Source organism: Lampetra planeri, chromosome 1, assembly GCF_965212315.1.
Source record: "Lampetra planeri chromosome 1, kcLamPlan1.2.h2, whole genome shotgun sequence".
Classification (NCBI taxonomy): domain Eukaryota; kingdom Metazoa; phylum Chordata; class Hyperoartia; order Petromyzontiformes; family Petromyzontidae; genus Lampetra; species Lampetra planeri.
In genome coordinates, this window is record NC_136107.1 from 19,612,662 (window position 1) to 19,632,688 (window position 20,027).

The following is a 20,027-nucleotide window of genomic DNA, read 5'->3' on the forward strand; positions in this document are numbered from 1 at the left end:
TGGCCACAGCTGCCTGGGTGGTTTCCCTCAGAGGGCAGTCGCTGCTTCCAGGCTGGCAAGGCCGGTGGTGTCTCGATGCCTGGTCCGGCAGGCTAGGGGCCAGCGCTTTGGAGGCTGGTGTAGGGGCAGGAAATTCCTGCTGGAGAGAACTGTGGAGCTGCTGTTGGTGTGGATGCAAGATGAATCTAACACAATACACACCATAACAACCACAGCAACAACTACAGCACAATATGATAACATATGAAATAAAACAGAGAAAAAACGAAGAACAAAATTACGTCTTCTTGGTTCTTTCGGTAAAGTCACGTAGAAGGGAAATAATAAAATAATAAAAATGAAACATAATAAAATACAATTCTCACGACGTTTCGGCCACAACGCAAGCAGCCGTGCTCAGGTGAAGAACAGGGCTGTCGGAAAGACAGCGTCTGAATGAACACCACTAAGCTTGGCAGCGTATATTTAAGCTGGGTTAGAGGAGGAGGGCGCCTTGACAAAGGAATTTGCATATCAACAGGAATTTAGCATATTTATGGAAAATGCAAATATGGGATTAGTCACTACTTGTGGAATGTGTAGGTCATGGGGGGTGGTCTCAAAGTCATATTATGCTCGTGTATTATGTAGGATTAGCAGTAATAAAGGGAGGAAGTAGGATTAGCAGTAATAAAGGGAAGGACATTTTATAGTAAGGAGCTGCAGCAGCCAAACCACCACGTAAAAAACTAAAATATAAACTACATCAATATCATCAATATACTCAATATACTCAATAGTGGGCTTGGGTGAGCGCTGGTCAGCGTGGAGGCACCACGTACAGTGTGCGGTGCAGGCTCCCGGTGAGGGAGCGAGAGGGAGTGTCAGCCAGCCAGGGTTATATATACGGTGTGGTATCTCTTATAATCTCTCATTTACTTGATACAGCTATCGTGCTGTGACGGTTCCACCTGAAGACGGAAGCTTGTGTTGCCTCCGAAACGTCGTGATTTTTATTTTTTATTTTATTTTTATTTTACTTTGATTAATTTAATTTTTTTATCGACGTGACTTTACCGAAAAAACCTAAGAATATGAATCCTTGCAGTCACGAAAGCTTCAAATCTAGAGCCAGGGTTACGTTGGGGCATGATACGCTGCCGACATGTCACCGGATAATATTAGAGGGGGGCCACCGGTGGGGCCGCTGGGTGGTCACGTGGTATAGAAGAGTTCTCGGGGAGCCTTTGGAAAAGAGCTCGAGAGATCTAGAAGGTGGACGGGGCGAGGGGCGGAGCCAGCCCCAGCCCAGGCCGATATAACGGGGTCCCCATGAGGGGCTCGGGGTTCTTCATGTTGCTGGTGATGAAGATCCACGTCGGGTAAAAAGAAGCCTCTAGCCACTCGGTCCGGGACCCAGCTTGTGGTCCGGGCCGGAATAGCGAACCGTGTCTAGTTCTGCAGTAGCGTGGCTAGATGAGCATTCAACACACAAGTGTAGGTTGTGTTATGTTATGTTGATTTACTGAATAAATAGTGTTGCTTCCAAAACAACGTCTGCGACTCAGTTGGACTCACTACACTAGTGTAGTGTTGTAAAGGACGGACTAATACACTTCTTCAAGGCACACACTGTTTATTGTCTCTTAATACACAGTCCCTAACACACAAGGAGTATACGGTCCCCTTACCCGTTACCCTTGGGGAGGTACAGCCTCCGGACCTTACACAGCTCAACACTCACGCTTATCTCCTATCCTAAGGAGGTACACTGACCCACCGCTGGCCCGGTGGGTCCCCGACCTCTGGTAGCTCAGGACCTTCGCCCTCACAAGGGCGGGAAGGCTGGGAGCCAAGGTCCTGCCTATCCAGGACCTAATCTCCCCCAACCACTGATTACACTGATAAGGGCTGGAGGGCTTGGTCCAGGGTCCTAGCTGTCTTCGGCCGACTTGGGTCTTCGTGTAGCAGAACTGCCAAGAGCTCTCAGCGCTCTGGCTTTATACTGGTTCGTGGCCGGGTTTTCCAATCCCTGGCCACCTTGTGGAACCCTCCGATTGGTCCTTCCCAATCTGGCGTTTGGATCCGACCATACCCCATTTGACCCTGACCGTTTGACCGAGCGGGAATACCGTGTTTACGATCCGTGCGAACAGCGAGTAGTTATCACCACTACACTAGTAACGAATTGGAATATTGTTTACGTGACAACCCTTACTAATTGGCTGTGTCGAGTGGTGGTGGGTTTAACGATACATGTATATTTACGTGATCTAACCCAAAAAACAACCTGTATTATGGATGATATAGGTCCCAAAAGCCAACGTGTTAAACTGCCAGATGTTGATTATTATAACGCCATCCTTTCTCGAATTCCAGCAAAACACCTTAAACTACAGCGGTTTTAAAACGACCTGTCACGCACCCAACCTCAGCATTAGGTGTCGTCATAAGGCTTCGATGGCTATGCTAAATTAGCTTGCACTGGATACCGATAAAATAAAGGACCCAGTACAAAAATCGATATCCGGTGCCATAGATCTCTTTTGCAAGGTCTCCTGCCACACCTCTCCACCCTTCTCACAGAAACCACCACAGCAAACCTACGCGTCCTACAGGGTACATCTAACAACTTATTTATTACACTCATAGAGTTTGTTCGGGGACACGGTCAGGATTGAGTGTAGGGGTCATGAAGAGAATAAGGGTCCACCCCGAGAGAAATAACTGAAGAATGGCACTGGCAAGGTAAGGTGGGGGAAATGGGGAATGGGGGAGAAACACAGATTGGCACGGAAGAAGGAGAGAAGGGGGGTAGGTGAAAAACAAAGCCAGAGGGCTCTGGGAAAGAAATGACTGGTCGTCAACAACAGTGTTGATGCCCAACAAATGTTCTTGTCGATGTTGATGGAACAATAATGTTCCCTTAGCAGGACAACTCGTGTGAACTCCCTTTCATACCCAGAACCAGGGACTGTTTTGGCTGAACGACGTTTCTCCGTAGCTGCACTATCAGCCATTTGGAACTCTTTCCCACTGCACACACGCAGCAACAGCATCCAAGCACCACTCATCCTCAAGAGACGGCTCAAGGCTCTTTCATATTCATGTCGGCGTATGAAGGACTCCTGGAGTTCTGGCTCCGTGCCTCCGAGTTTTCAATATAATATTTTGCTTTCGATTCACGAAATAAGTGCGGGTAAAACATAGTTTTTTTTAAATATAGGCAAGTATGTTGAAATTATGCACTCCCATGAGGACTTATGGCTGACAGAATTTGCAAAAAATACTTAATATTGTATGTAGAGGGATAGATTTGAAAGACAAATAGCTCATTATAATTTAAACAAATGTGTCTAGAAAAGCTGACCAGGCCAATGAATAGGTAGTACTGATTTTATTTACACCCTCACTTCTTATTGGAAAATAATTTCAAGCTTGTAGAGTGTTGCGCAATTCAACTGGTTAGAAAGTACACTTTTTTTATCAAGTCAAAGTCCAGCGTTTCTTGTTTTTTAACCAAAGGGAGCACACCTACTGAACGGTGCGTTGTGTAACGTGTTTCAACGCTTCGCAGTGTTCACAGCGTAGCTGCATTCGTGGTGTTTTGATAGTTTATAACATTTTTGCCACGCTCCTCTTAATTGGACGATTGCCTTCTCTGCTTCCGAATGAGCACAATTTCTGCAAAGCACAGTCCCCTAAATCAAGATTTGCTGCCTCGTCCGAGCATCTAAGTTACTGCAGAGAAAAAGATTAAGCAGTAAGTACGAAAAGTATTTTTAGAATATTTAAGCCAAGTACCTGGATTAACGCTGCGTTGTTGTTGGATATATATTGTTTATAATAAACAATAACATTCAGTTATTAAACTGGTGAGGACCCATCACCTGTTTAATCTATGACTGATATCTAAAATATAGTATTTGTGGGGAGTTTAACATTGTTGGAATGTTAAAATGGGTTATTTTTTGTTGTAAGCCGTTTTGTTATGATTGCTTAATAGCAGTTATAAATCCGTGTGGTTTTTCTTAGATGAAGGCATTTTCTCAAGTTGGGTCTTCCTGATAATTTTTTTGATTGGCTTGGCTGCAAGAATTTTTCATTTTCAAATTCATCGAGATTATTGCACATCATTTATACACTATAATAATCTGTTCACATTGTATTTACTAACCAGTACAAAACAGTATATAGGCCGTTAAGATGTATCGTTGCACTCTGTAAGTTGCTGTTCCAACAGTACGTACAAGTGCTAGAAATTAGCTTTTTGACTACATGTCATTATCCTCGGACCAAATTCTCCATTGTAGTTACTGTAGTTGATGGTCTGAATTTGATTCAGCATGTTATTTGATCAAATTCCAGCACTGAGAATTAAAATATCGGTTAGACTGTCATGCGATTAACATTACGCTCGTATGCAGAGCGGATGGATAAAGTGCTGTCCCCTATTCTGCGCACCAGTGGTCACTTAAACATATCTCAGGGGTAGCTCTGTGATATTTGCTTCTGCAGGCCATTCTCTATCAAAGGCTTGCACTTCTCCGTAAGATCTCCGAATGTAGTCTCCACCTGACGACATGATGCCGATATCAAAATCAGCATAAAACTGTTTGGGAAAATCTATTATTTTGTCATGGTGGAAAGGGCAGACTACAATTAGAAATGTGGCTCTTGCAAAAGCATATGATTTCGCATAAAATAACGCAAGGATTTCGCCAAGGTTACGCCAGATAAAAGCTGGCCTCATGGCATGACTAATCTTCTTTGAGACCCTTGCGTAATACCCAACTGCATTAACAAAGGTCATGTTTAACACCAATGACCTTCATCCTCTGCACTTCATGAATGTCTCAATTGTTTTAAAATATCCCATTTAAAATGTATGTTTGCAAACAATATGCCATCATGATATGTTACATTGTACAGGATAAATTTGTAAAACTGCAATGGATACTATATTTTGGAAATTTGAACAAAAAACACGTACTTTGAATGCCAAAAAATAGAATGTATACTATTTCAAGATAAGACATGCAGTTCTCTCGTATATATATATTCAGTTGTCTTTAAACAAATCCATTATATCCGAATAAATCATATCTGAATTTTCTTCTGAGCTTTTGAATCCTTAACTGAATCAGATGAACACAAATCTTTATCATTGTAATTTTAAAAAGTGCAAAAAGTAAACGAAATGGCAATGCACAAACTTGTATTCGCATTTGCAGAGGACATAACTTTGAATATGTTAATTATAATTTGTTTATATAATGTAGGAATCTAATGTGATAACGCGTATCAGCTTCAAAGACACGCAGAAAGTAAAAAATAACTGCCAAATGACAAATCATAACATCCATAATGAATATTTTCTAATGCTTGCTTCTGACATGTCATGTTAGTACACATCGCTTCATTTTAAACTAAATATAAACTTTGATTCATTTAATCTTGATTTTAAGCTTTCGTGACTGCAGGAATCCATACTCTTTGGTTCTTTCGTGAAAGTCACGTAGGTAGAAAAAACAATAGATCACGACGTTTCGATCGCCACACAAGTGGCCGTCTTCGCCTGAAGTTGTTGTTGTCACCTGAAGACAGTCGCTTGTTGTTGCGATCGAAACGTCGTAATCTATTATTGTTTCTACGTACATGACTTTACCGAAACAACCAAAGAGTTTTGATTAATTCATTATGTTGCCAACATCTGTTATTTTACCACAGATGGTCAGTTTACATTTGTAAAGGCATAACATTCTGGAAAAAAAGAAAAAACTTACAATGCGGATTTTTGTACGTATAAATTAGGGAGCCATTAAAAATTATGTTTGTTGTTGAAGTTAATTTTTACATAGTTATACAATATGTTATCCATATAGCATATAGACAAACGCCCAACAACTCAATCTTGTATTCTTGGTTCTTTCGGTAAAGTCACGTAGAAGGGAAATAATAAAATAATATACAGTCACGTAGAAGGGAAATAATAAAATAATATAAAGCCACGTAGAAGGGAAATAATAAAATAATATTTTATTTTATTATTTCCCTTCTATGTGACTTTACCGAAAGAACCAAGAATATGAATCCCTGCAGTCACGAAAGCTTTAAGTCAAAATTTTACTCAATCTTGAGCAACCTGTCTCGTTAGGACAGAAAGAAACCAATATGAGATAAACTATTGTCCATAGGTGATAAAATAGAAAATTGCCACATAGCAATCCAGTTCCAAATCGTTTCTTGTGAAACATTACGTAAATTGTTCATGAAATAAAGATTCACTACCAATTTTTTCCCAAGAATGTACACAACAGTACATACTATTATCTGTACTCCTGAACTTGTAGACCTTTTGTTTCGTGTCTACATATAGCAGACCAATATGTAGTGTGTGTGTGATTGCCTCGTGTCGAAATGTGTAATATAAATGCTATGTATGTAATATGCAGTGTGTAACTGTGTACCACAGATTTACACTTAAACACACTAAATTTACAGGCTGAACATCTCTGCCCAAAAATGCATACGATTTTGAATACATATTTGGATTTATCAACTCCAAGAAAAGTGCCACAGCAAATCTAATTTAATCCAAATTTGGCTTCATCCTATCTCTAGTCTTTAGAGTTATCACAATTTCTACCTGAAATATTAACCAACTAAAAAAAATAAGACAATAGCTAAACCACGACTATATTTCGATCAATTGTGTATTGTTTTTGCCAGGCCATGCGGTGGTGTTTCATCTTTGCTCAAACCCTCGCCTTCATGCACATGGCCGTGGGCCAGGAGAAATCTGACGGTGACCGTGCTGTGGGTGGCATGCTGGTGTACCCAACTGATGGCAGCCACTGGATGAGCCTGCGTGATCTGTCCCTCGCCGTGTCTCGGCGTGGTCACCGAGTGGTCGTGGCATTGCCCACGACAGGTAATCTAATGGTGGGGGAGACGCCTGGGCTAGACTCGGAGATCTTCCCTGTGCCCTTTGTTGAAAAACATAACATGTTAGACACGTTTTTACGAGAAGTGGTATTTAGAGAAACAGATGGCGTTACAGAATTCACCTTTAGGAGCTTGGAGAGTATGAACAAGAAGTTTGCCGGAATGTGTGATAGCTTACTTGGCAATGTTGCTGTGATGCAGCGACTTCGAACCTATAACTTCGAGGTTCTTCTCGCTGACCCCATAGATCCATGTGGAGCAATTTTAGCTGATGCACTGGGGCTCCCGTCAATATTTCTTATGCGTGGTATTCCATGCAATATCGACTTAAAAGCTGCCCACTGCCCAGCACCATCGTCGTACGTTCCCCAAAGTATGTCAGGCTTCACAGACCAAATGAGTTTCACCGAGCGGGTCACCAACATGTTTATGGGTTTAAAGCAGGATCACCTGTGTATTGACTTCCTTCTGAAACGCTTTGATGAGCTGGCCAGGCGCCACCTGGGCCGGGACGTCACGGCCATGGAGCTGCTTAGCAATGCGTCCATCTGGCTGCACCGGACAGACTTTGTCTTTGACTATCCCCGCCCGACTATGCCCAACATGGTGAACGTCGGAGGTATGACATCCGGTGAAGCTAAACCTCTTCCACAGGTATTTTTTTCCTCCACTCTTTACCTATACGAGTAATTTGCTCTTATATTCACGCTTACACATATGTAGTGGTTTAACACGCGCCAAGGGGGGAAATTGTAAACACGTGTGGGTTGTGGACAGTGGGGTCATATCAGGACAAGCAGGTGTTGCTTGAGCACGATGGCCGGACGGAGACGGCTCGTTAGGTAATTATGGGATGCAGGGCAGTGATTGGCCGGTTGTTGTTGTCAGGGACGAGGTGGCGCCAGTAAGTCTGGGGATGGGAGCAGGTGGCAGCAGGGGCCGCGGGGCGTCGGGGGGGGGGGGGACGCTGGTTAATTAATTGGAAATTAATAGGAACGGGGATAAATACGGGAGCGTGAGAGTGAGACGGGGAGTTGTGCTGGGAGCTGGACTGAGACGGTCGGAGCAGAAGAAGAATAGGTTAGCAGTAGAGACGGAGACGAAGAAGATATGAGAGATAGAATAGGGTAGCGGTGGAGCAGGAGAAGAAGAGGAGAGGAAGGATAGGCTAGCAGTGGAACGGGAACGGAGAGACAGTCAGAGTGAGACAGAGAAGCCGAGAGCGACGGTTGGAGTGAGGCGGAGACGAGAGAGAGACAGTCGGAATGAGAAGGAGAAGCCGAGAGAAAGAGCAACAGCTGGAGTGAGACGGAAAAGCCGAGGGAGAGCTAGATGATCAAAGCCGAGACGGGCGAAGCAGAGAGGAGAGTCGGGGGAGAAAGAGACGGAGAGAGAGAGGGAGAGAACGGAGTGAGCGAGGCCAGCGGAGCGCGGCGAGCGAGCGGAGAACGCGCTGGAGTCTGGGTGGCGGAATGTGCTGAGTTTGATAAAATAAAGTGATGACGGAAAAAGAAGAAGTTGTCCGCGTAAAGTTCAGCACTACACATAGATAAACTGAAAACATCGTTGTCTTCAGTATAATACAATTAAGTATTAGGTTTGTGACATGCTCTGCTCATATGGATAATATTCATATAATGGAAGCAAGTTGGGAAACAGTTGGCAGAGTTTAATTTCTGGGGAAATAAATCTACAAATATATAATTTCTTGCTAAGGATAGCTAAATTGCATTTAAATGACAGGTGTACAAAAGCAACCTGTTTTTATTATATGTTTACACACTAGAGAATATAATTAGACACTGTGACAAATATAAAACGCCTATTTAATGCATGTGTGTGGTTATTCTTTTGCAGGATTTGGAGGCGTTTGTGCAGAGTTCTGGGGAGCATGGTGTGGTGGTGGTGTCATTTGGATCCTTGGTGTCAGCCATTCCTTATAGAATAGCAAACATTCTTGCAGAGGGCCTGGGCAGAATCCCACAAAAGGTAATAAGGAAATTACGCATCACATGCAGATGGCTGAATTAATGTGGTCCTCTCCCACGGCTTCCAAAATATAAATCCAACTCAACTTTGACAAAATACATGTTACATGATTGCACAAGGTATAACCAAGGGTTATGTCAGTTATGTTTTAATTGATTGCTGCTGGAAGAAGGTGACATCAATGGGTCTCTTATGAGCTGTAAAAATATAGATAGCTTTTAAGAGTTACATATCATACATATGTGTTGATGCAAAACACAAGTAGAAGTCGAAGCCCTGCTATGTGAGGGCCACCTGAGAGTGGTTGTCATTGGACCCAGTGTGTTAGTGTAATAAAGGACTCTGTCAGGCGATGTTGGTCTCCGTTCGTCCTTTATTTAGGTTCTTCTCCGCACCCCACCGGTCTCCTCCACGGACCAGCGTCGTCTCCTCTCACGTGCCACGCACGCTCCTCTCGCGTGCCCCCGCATGCTCTGCTAGCCACTCCGCTAGCCCCGTGTGCCCCGCACACTCTGCTAGCCACTCCGCTAGCCCCGTGTGCCCCGCACACTCTGCTAGCCACTCTGCTAGCCCCGTGTGCCCCGCACACTCTGCTAGTCACTCACTAGCTACGTGTGCCCCGCACACTCTGCTAGTCACTCACTAGCTACGTGTGCCCCGCACACTCTGCTCTCGCTCCGCACACCCTGGCCGACGGTGTGCCAAGCCCCATCAGCCACGTGGCCGATGGCGCGGCGGCCACCCAACGTGGTCCCGCCTCTTCACTCCATCGACTGGCCCTGATCTCTTCTGGCCTCCCTCCTATGACCTCTCTCCCACGTGACCCTGACTCCTCCCTCCCGGATCGTCACATCCGGCCTTCCCATTTACGCTCGCATTACATTAGTATTTATGTATATCCAGCCATTGAGTTGAGGACATGAATATGAACCAAGTGCCTTCCAGCTCGCTTCCCAATGCAAGAAGCTACCCTCCTTGCATAGTGAAAGGTATCAAGAACAACTTTCTCATCCCTCATCCTCACCATTCGTCTTCCTGGCATCAACTCGCCACGTCATGGGCCCTGCTCAGCAGTTTCCGTACAGGCCTGGGTCTTATGTGCAGCCAACCTCCACACCTGCGACCAGCGTGTCCACAACCCACTCTGTGCATGTCGTCAGTGACTGACCGTGTCGCACATTGTCAACGATTGCCCTCTGACTGGACTCGACGGAGGTTTATGCCTTTATGGCCCTCCACGCTGCTGATGAAGTGGCAGCTGTCACTTGGCTTGGCAAGGCCTTGCGCGCGATAATCATATTTGTGGAAGGTCCCAGAGAACAGGTTTCCCCATGGTCGCTGACAACAGATCTTAATACAAATGCGCAAACAATCCAGTTACATATTGCTTATATTTTTTCGTGTAATATTGAAACATTAATTTAAATATTCACACTGCTGCAGATTGACATTGTGGCCACGTGAGTTTTACAATCGCACTGTTGGATATCCAAGGCATTGCTCCTCATGTGATTAATTCCCGAGACAATATTTGCAGTCATTGTACAAGACATTGCATTATTGCCTCATTTACAATTACATCTGACAATCATTTACAATGAGCTGTGTACTCTGTAACCTACTTTTAAACACTGGATTTTATACATCACTAAGTTACTGGGTTACTTTTAAATTGAACTGTTATTTTTTAGTTGTTATATATTTGTATCTTACCTTATTAGACAATACTTAAATCTGGGGGCATTGGCTTACCTTTAAAGACTGGCATGCACTTTACTCATCTGCTTGACTGTTAAACGTTAATTCCCACTGGCCAAATCCCGCATGGGTATATTTTGCTGACATTACATCTAGATCAAAGATGCAGAGTAATCCAACATCACAGTGTTCGCCGATGTCCCATAATTGTATGGTTGTATGCAGTGGCGGCTGGTGATATTTATTTTTGGGGGGGCGCATTTTTTTTATTTTATTGAGGGGGGCAAATAAATATAAAGCATTACCAAAAACCATTTTGACTACTTGAATATAAATTTTGATGATCTTTATTTACATTTCAGACCAAAAGAAGTACCAAAAAGCATGTTTCCTACTTGAACATAAATGTTTCTCTTTTATATACATTTCAGACCAAAGTACCAAAAAGCATGCTTCCTACTTGAACATGAATTTTACTCTTCTTTCTTTCTGGCCAGCAAATTTCTCAACTACTCTCTGATTAAAGTCAGTTATCTCCGTAACAAGTCTCTTTTCCATGGACAGCAATGCCAGTGCATTCAGCCTCTCCTGGGTCATGGTGTTTCTGAGAAAAGTTTTTATTCGTTTCAAGGTTGAGAAGCACCTCTCAGCTTCAGCCGTGGTCATGGGTGTGGTAATGATAACTTTTAGGAGAGTCACAGTTTCGGAAAAGATTTCTTCGAGATTATTCTCCATAAACAGCTGGAATAGGTCCACAGCACCACGGCAGGCTCTGAACTCTTCCTTGCTGTAGATGAGACTGAGCTCCGTCTTCAGCTTGCTTCCACTGAGCATCGGGTACGCTTTCATGGTGCTGCTCAATGCATCTTCAGGAAAGGTATCCTTGTACTCATCAAACCTGTCCCCCTACAACAAGGTGGCACAGACAAGGTGGTCTGTGAAGGAGAAACGCTCCCTAGTGTGTCCCAGGATTGTGTCACAGACCTATAGAGATAATTAAACAAATAGATATATAAATGTAAGGTAGTAGCCTGGAGTAGACCACTAATTGTCACAGTTGCAATTACTTTCAAAAGAAAAATAGAGCCATTTGAGTTTTTGTCCCATACAAGACTGTAGTTTTTGGTGGCTTCAAATTTCATTTGATCATTTATTTTTATGTTGCCAATTTATTATTTTTGGGATGCTATTGTATATTAAAATTAAGATTTTTGTTTTCTTGAGTCTGTAGAATATGATATGTAGGCAGGACATCTCTGCAGCACAACAATAATGTAAAATGGTATTTTGACTGATTTCTATAACAAACTCACCTCTGCTGCAATCCTTTCACGGTCTTCCGAACTGAGCGCCCGGCGCCTCTTTGTTGGACGAGAACCACTGCTTTGCTCACCAATGGAGTGGAGATAGTTTCTGCAAAGGACAAAGATAATTTATTATAATTTTGGCAAAGGATAAAGAGAGTTAAAAATGAAAGAGAAAGCAAATAATGATCATATTACAGGAATAAAGTTACCTGATCTTTTGTATTTCTTGTTGGAACTGTTGGATGCTCACTTTGATATGGACTGAATCAATGTTCTTTTTCTGGAGCTTGGCATAGAGGAAGTCTACATGTGGCATGATGTGGTGATAAAGTTCCAGAAATAACTTAAAATCCTCATCCTCCAGTAGCATGGCCAGGGCTCCTGCTTCTCTGACAGTATTGGGGTCGAAGTCACCTGAGTCTTGTATGCTCTCAAAACAGTGAATGAGATCCTCTCTGTGCTCAAAAACAGTATTAATGGCACGGCTATGAAAGTTCCATCTGATGTTGCTGGATCTTGGCAGTCTATGGGCAACCACTTTATCCAGAAAACATGTCCGCTTGGGTGACTTAGAAAAAAAGCTGGCAAATCCACCAATGTTAGAAAAAAATATTCTCGTCTTGGATATGTGAGACGTGGCCTGTTGCATTATCAGGTTGAGCTGATGTGCGTAGCAGTGGATGTAGTGGGCATTTGGGTACACATCTTGTATTTTTCTCTGAACACCTGCAGTGGCACCCCTCATCACGCTGGCCCCATCATATGCCTGGCAGATGAGCTTACTTTTCTGATCCTTAGGAAGGATAGAAGCAAGACGCTCTTTTAGTGCAGTAGCAATGGACTCAGCTGTAGCTGACTGCAGAGGGATGAACTCAAAAAATCTTTCCTGCACGTTATTTTTGTCGTCGATGTAGCGCAGCACAAGCACAAGTTGGGACTGTGTGGCAATATCTGTTGTTTCATCTGCCTGGATTGATAAAAAACTACTTGTCTGGACTTCTTTGATTATTTCTTCTCTTGTAACAGACAACATACAGTCCAGTAGCTCGTTCTGTATAGTTTTCGACGTTCCCTTAAATACAGTAGCACTGTCAAGGTGCTCTTTCAATGCTCCATCAAGAGAGGCAACAAAATCCACCAACCCGCGAAATATACCGGGGTTATCTGAGCTCTCACTCTCATCATGGCCACGTAACGCCAACTCAAATGCTCCACAAAATTTCACACAGTCTATTATCCTGGACAGTATGTGTCGATTTTTTGTCACCTCTTCGTTGTGCCTTCTAATGCCAATCCTGTAGCCTTCATCTAGTTGTTCAGCAATGCTAACTCTGCCCAAAAACGTTAGTTTCATGCTATTATCAATATGGCTGCGGCTACTTTCATGACGTTTGCATTTGTCAGAGAGATGTTTGAGGTCTCTTACCCCCGTCGTTGTCCACAAAACTTCAGTGCCGACACTTTGAAATAAAAGACAGGGAAAACAAAAAAGAGAATTGCTAACATCACATCCAGCCAGCCACCTCCGTTTCTCATAACAAGCGCGGGTGAAGCTTCGTGTGTAGCTTCGTCCTCTGTCACTGGCCTGCTGCTGGATTTGTAAATCGAGTTGGTCCGGTCCGAGATCCTTTATCTTTTTTATTTCTTCCAGCGAAAGCCTTGTGAAAGGGTTTTTTTGTAAATAAATTACAGAATTTGGATGAACTGCTGCCATTGTTTACACAAAAAATTTGATCAGCCTAGCAAGTGTCGAAGTGGTGTCGCCTGCGCACTCGCAGTAGTGGCCCAGAGCGTAAAGTTGAATGACAGGTGACGAGAACCAATCAGATTGGATAAAATAACATGTATCCAATTCTGATTGGCCAGGGACGCAACGACTTGCGCCCTGAGGAGAATCTTTAAGAAACCAATTAGAGACCAGCTTAAGTCACATGCTGTCCGAAAATGTAAAGTCTCACATAGACATCCATTTGTCCGGCGTCCCGCATGAAACACATTGAAAAACATAGAAAATAGTTGACCGATTCAAGCCAGTTTTTATTAAATGCTGATGCTTTTCTTACTACCAGCCGGCACATTGTATGAAAAAAATATTTTATTTATGTATTTTTATATAATTTTTGTATATGTATATTTCTTGAATCTTGATGGGGGCGGCGCCCCAGCGCCCTCTATTGACAAGCCGCCACTGGTTGTATGTATGTTTAACTTATTTTGCACCATACATAGCCAATCGTGCTAATCGAAGGTGCGAGGGAAGGACAACAAGCTGATTATGCATAGCCTAGAGAGTGCATATGGACTGAAAATGTCAATATAACCAGCAGACATCAATGTTTTTCTTCTATATTCTCACCAATATTCTTTATTTTATCTTGGAGCAATGAAACAAGCTCGTCAGTATGCAATTATTTTAATACACACGCACATTGAATGCAGTTGGGCCCTTTAACTTTTCACACCCATTACTTACATTGTGTCGTACCATGGAAGGTGATTACAATATATATAGAATTAGCTTGCGTGACACGATATCTAGAGCATTGATTGCTGGTGAAAACTCTGCTGATTCGTTTATGTTTTACTCCAAAGGTTTTATGGCGCTATGAAGGACCAACTGTCGAAAAGCTCTCTAACAACACAAAAGTGATGCCCTGGTTACCACAGAGGGACCTCCTAGGTGCGTGTGGTAACACCTATACTGTAATTATAATCAACATTTTTAAAAGTGCATACTTTATTTATCTTTTAAACAGCATCAACTCATTTTCAAGCAAGCCCTAAAGTGTTTCTGGACATCTGGAATCCAGGGAGCAAATAATAGTTGTGTCCAACACACGTATGAGAATAGGTTTCCCCCTTTTATCTGGTAACAAACAGGTGTTGAGATAGTAGTAGGGTTTAACCCTTTTACCTGGCACTAAAACTGACACCTTTATACAAGAGATCATGTTTGCAATAACCACAACACAAGCAGTCAAAATGAAAACAAAAAGAGACAACTCTGATAATGATATGCACTGTCCTTGAAATTGATTGGTCCACACCCGAGACAGCTTTTCTTAGAGCCCCGTCTCCGCTGGTGTTGGACCAGATGACGCACCAGCGGAGAAAAAACTAAAAATGTACCTCAGTAAAATACACAGTCGTATAAACTAGTCATGCCCTGGCTATGTGAACGGCATGAGACTGTTACTATTCTTTTGCCGATAGCTCAGAGCATCCGGCCCGAACGTCAGATATGGTTATGGCTGAGAATTAGAATTGAGCTAACGTACCATCACAAACTGAGAAAAACATGCTTGTACAACATCTCAAAGTATTATTATTTGACCAAAGCCACTTTATGTTCCAGTTCCAAAGCTATGTATCGCTCAGTGATATGAACTATCTCGCCAGGTATACAAAAAGTCGTGGGTTCGATCTCAACCTTCATGCCTGTATATGTGGCGTTTGGATATTTGAAATTTGTATGTTCTCCCCGTGGTCGCGTGGAGTTTCCTCTGATTTATCACTTTACAATTAAAAACATCCGTTTAGAGTATTTGGCTGCTATACATTTCCATATGATAAGCCACTTAGTTGAGCTATTATTTGTGGGCAGGTCGCTTCTGGAAAAGGGCTATATAGCTCAGTGGGCCTTACATCGCAAAATAAAATCAGTTTATAGTTTTAGTTTATAGTTTATTGAACAAAGTGTTCAAAAGAACATCCGAATATGCGTTGTGTTCCTGTCTGGCTGTGATGGTGCAGCCCACGCTAAGACTCGTGTATTCGTGACGCACGGGGGATCGCACGGCATCTACGAGGCCATCTGCTATGGCGTCCCCATGCTCGGCCTGCCACTCTTCGGGGACCAGTTCGAAAACATGGCCCGCATGCAAAGCAAGGGTGCAGCACTGGTGCTCAACATTCACTCTCTCGACGCTGGCTCTCTCGCCTCGTCCATCTCCATAATGGCCATCCACAAGAGGTACGGTGGTGGGTCGGTGCGTCTCAAGCGATTGGCTGATAATATCGCACCGGTGGGAGCTTGTGTAGGAAAGGCGTGCAGTCCCATCTCACTCTGCCATGCCAAACTATCTTACTTTGTGGCTTTTGCAATTTGATTATGAGTTGAATTTCGTAAGATTTCCGCTCGAACCATCGAACAAAGACTGTCACTGCATCGCGCGCTTTCAGATGCGCTTCTGCGGTCGATTGGAATGCTCTTTCTTCCAATATTAGGAAGCCACTGGAGCTATGCACTTCGAAATCTAGATTGAAAACTAATTTCTATAGAACTACTTTTTGTGTTTATTTCAATGACGTATATAATGTCTACCAAAAATCATGGTAGAGTGCTTTAAGATATAAAACATTGCACTTTTGATAACATTCACAAAGAATATTTCTTTAATGTCTCGGGTAAATGTCACAATGCATGCTGTCAAGTGGTAATGCGTTAATTTAATCATTTATTATGCTCCAAATACACGTATTGGATCGTGAGTGTAATCATTGATTTAATTATTGACAATAATCTATACATTCAGGCTTACAGAGGGCAAAATATCTGTACCGATGGAGACAAAAAAGTGAGAATACTGTAGAAATCGGACGGTAGAGACAATGACACATTTTTTCGTGTTATTCCAATCTTGCATTGTATCATGACCTCGGATCGTGAGAAATCACGTCATCGTTGGTGGGCTGAATAACTGACTTGAGCTGATGCCTCTCTAAACAAATACCAGAAGGAGCGTCCTCTGAATACAGCCCCCCCCATACACCCCTTGTTGAGGGAGGACTGCAATTACATCCCTCCTCGCCACCACGAAAAAGAGTCCATTGCGATCATTCCAGCAATTAAAGAGACGACCATACAATTTGCCAAAGTTTCCAGATACGGGGGATGAATATGCGCAGCGTCCTGAGGCGACGTTGCATTTGATTTCGACTCCTTGTAAATCAACATTGCGCTCGACATACTGAGAGTCAGATATACAGAAGGCTGTGCCACGTGCACTAATAATCTCTCTTTGTGCTCCGTAATATAAGTGGTGCACGAATTTATATATATTAACGAGTATACATTGCTGGCGTGGGTATGAAAACATTACAACGATGATTAAGCGCAGTCGACGTAAATTAATGGGCTGGAGGGAGCTCTGATGAGCCTATGAAAGGTGCATTAGTTAATTCTTCAACATCATTTCTTTTAACTAGTCAACTAGATGTAATTAAAATTGATTAGCAGAAACTCAAAGCATGCACTAAACCCGTCACGTGCAATTAGGGTCCAGAATAGCCTATTAGTTCAACCTAATACAGGGGACTCCTTGCCCAAAGTGACTGCAGTGGTGGTCACGGTGTTATAGCAGCCGCTGGTGGGTCTTGATGGTCATGCGAAATGGATGATACTGCTGTTTGCGTTTAGTCCTTGCCCCGCACCTCCGATTATCGCGGTTGGCTACGTACGATGCGAAAAGAAGTCCAACATACGTACAGAACATACTGTCGCCTATTTGTGGGACCTTTATGGCAGTATCAAAATAACGAAAAGAAATACAAGAATAGTCTTTACCCTTTATGGCAATAAAACAGGTGTTAAGGTGTTCAAACACCAAATAGAGACCTACTGCATCCTTTGCCGTGTCTGATTTTCTTAGCAGCTACAAGGAGAAGGTATCACTTCTCTCGCGTCTGCACCACGACCAGCCGCAGAAGCCCATGGACAGGGCAGTGTTCTGGGTGGAGTTTGTGATGCGGCACGGTGCGGAGCACCTGCGAGTGGCAGCTGACCACCTCACCTGGTACCAGGAGGCCAGCTTTGATGTGGTGGCGTTTCTGCTGGCAGCCATAGTCCTGGTGACAAGCGTGTTGACTGCGCTCATCACGATCTGCTGTCGCTGGCTCTGTAGGGCCAAACACAGTAACGCCACTGCAAGAAAATGAATGGCAGCCTCTAAAACACACAAATGATTTTATCCGGAGCAAAAATAAATAAATCTATATTATATTTAGTGCACGTGTAAATATCTTCGAAAACAATATGATTAACACTATGAGACCTCCTTTACCAGTGGCTAAATATAGTAATAGGTTTTTACCCTTTCAACTGGTACAAAACTGACACCTTTATACAAGGCATCATGTTTGCAATAACACCAATGGAGACTAGGCTCTAAGATAAGCTGTCTCGGGTGTGGACCAATCAACTTCAAGGACAGTGCATATCATTATCATCATCAGAGTTGTTTCTTTTTGTTTGCATTTTGACTGCTTGTGTTGTGGTTATTGCAAACATGATGCCTTGTATAAAGGTGTCAGTTTTGTACCAGTTGAAAGGGTAAAAACCTATTACTATAACAATATGATTTTGCTGATTTTGTTTTCTGAAGTTGAATGCGAATGTTATTCCCTTGAATGTGTTTTCTTAAAATAGTGTCTGGCTAATTTCATTCAAGTGCTCTTAGCAAGTAGATATTGGCGACGCGTGGGACATGGCTTTAGAGACACTTTGAATATTAGCGATTGAGACTGGTTTTGTACGGTCATCTTAGTTTGTATTGGGTCGGGTAATTGGTCTCTTGTTGATTGCTTTCTATAAAACTTTGACGTCACAAGGTGATCAAGTGGACAGGTGTCTCAAGGCTCAGAGATACAACCATAGTACCGGCGGTACGCACTTGATGTTGTGGCAATTTTAGGAGAAAATACACAAAGTAATTCGGCTATTGCATGACTAGATCAATAATCTCCATAGTACTCATTTCGCCTGTCCCGTGCCTCCAACTCTGTAATGAGCAATTGCAGAACGCAGTTATCTTCCCCGTTGAAAATTAACTAGTATGTTTCTGGACAGATTGTACTTGGCTTAATCAAAAGCTTGAACGTAACCGAGCATCACGATGTTCCTGAAAAATGGGCAACGGTGATCTCGCTTGAGTTGCGTAAGTTGTCCACTTGACACGCTATTTTTTTTTTATAAACCCACATTTTAAGCAGGGATATTGTTTCAACCTTTTTTTCAAACAACGTATGCTTGATTCAGGCAGCGGGCCATCCTTTTGCCGAATTGCCTTTTTTTTTTAAATCTAAAAGAATGCTGTTATTAAACATGATGTGAGATGATTTGCTGCTTACAATTTAATGTTGTGATTTGATTTTCATTAAAGAAACGTAATCAAAAACTTAGGAAAATGTATGTTCAGTCAATTCAGTGGTTGCAGACAGATACATCAGCACTTAAAATATTGAAAATATATATATTTGGTAATTGTTCATGTGACATAAATGATTCACAAATCACCGAACATCAGGTGGTAGCGATTACCAATGGTCCGATTGATGAGGCGATTTATTTATTATAATTTTCGTAAGTAAGGGCCACTGAGCTGTATATGTCTTTTTCAGAAGAGACCTGGCCACAAATGATAGCTCAAAGAAGAGGCTTATCATGTGGAAATATTTTTCAGTCACAGACTCTAAATGCATGTTTCTAAATTTGAAGGGAAAACCCGGATGACCCGGAGAAAAATCCACCCGACCATGGAGAGAGAGACACGCAAACTTCCAATACACAGCAAGCGTCAGGTTCGGGATCAAACCCATGACCTTCTGTATACCATATATGACCACAGCAGATCACTAGCGATGGACCCTTGAATGAAAGATAAGCAGACAGTAGTCTCATTCATGTATTTGTCTCTCCACAAAGAATAGAGGAAGACGTATTGACTTGAATGAGACGTCTGCTTATCTATTTTGTTACTTAACCCCCCCCCCCCCACAACAACGTGATTGTTGTGTCTTCAATAAAGGGGCCATCACAGCCAATGCCGTTACTCGATTGTGCTGCTGTTCGTGCACATGAGAACACGATCCTTGCACCTGAGATCATCGTGACCCCGTACTTTTGATTTGTGTCAAACGTAGGACAAAAGCAGATTGATACCACAGTTGGAAGATAACGCATTCAAATCAAACCTTCCAATAAAATTGTTTGCAAATTATGGTGTTATTTACTTCACCTTCGCGAATTTAATCAATTACACGTATCTGGTCCTGAAGATTGCTAATTTTATGACAGTCATGGTAGTTGTATCTATTCTTTGGTTCTTT

The 20,027-nt window shown here is 42.7% G+C and overlaps 1 protein-coding gene across 2 annotated transcripts; it reads left to right on the plus strand.

The window, feature by feature from the left end:
- Positions 1 to 2,708: 2,708 nt before the first annotated feature.
- On the plus strand, positions 2,709 to 18,991 carry LOC144719817 (UDP-glucuronosyltransferase 1A5-like). Of its 2 annotated transcripts, none has more exons than XM_078596047.1 (6): positions 2,709 to 2,727; positions 6,712 to 7,581; positions 8,785 to 8,916; positions 14,514 to 14,601; positions 15,675 to 15,894; positions 17,573 to 18,991. In XM_078596047.1, exons 2-6 carry the CDS (start codon positions 6,715 to 6,717, stop codon positions 17,856 to 17,858), a joined length of 1,593 nt encoding a protein of 530 aa, XP_078452173.1. In that variant the 5' UTR covers positions 2,709 to 2,727; positions 6,712 to 6,714; the 3' UTR covers positions 17,859 to 18,991. The 2 variants fall into 2 exon arrangements, with proteins under 2 accessions (XP_078452173.1, XP_078452164.1); XM_078596038.1 differs by lacking the exon at positions 2,709 to 2,727 and adding an exon at positions 3,523 to 3,742.
- Positions 18,992 to 20,027: the final 1,036 nt, after the last annotated feature.

Excerpts from the sequence above, each read along its gene's own strand:
- LOC144719817 (XM_078596047.1), top strand. The coding sequence starts at position 6,715 with ATGCGGTGGTGTTTCATCTTTGCTCAAACCCTCGCCTTCATGCACATG. Across the intron at positions 7,582-8,784 it reads AAGCTAAACCTCTTCCACAG|GATTTGGAGGCGTTTGTGCA; the intron begins GTATTTTTTTCC and ends ATTCTTTTGCAG. Across the intron at positions 14,602-15,674 it reads ACCACAGAGGGACCTCCTAG|CCCACGCTAAGACTCGTGTA; the intron begins GTGCGTGTGGTA and ends GTGATGGTGCAG.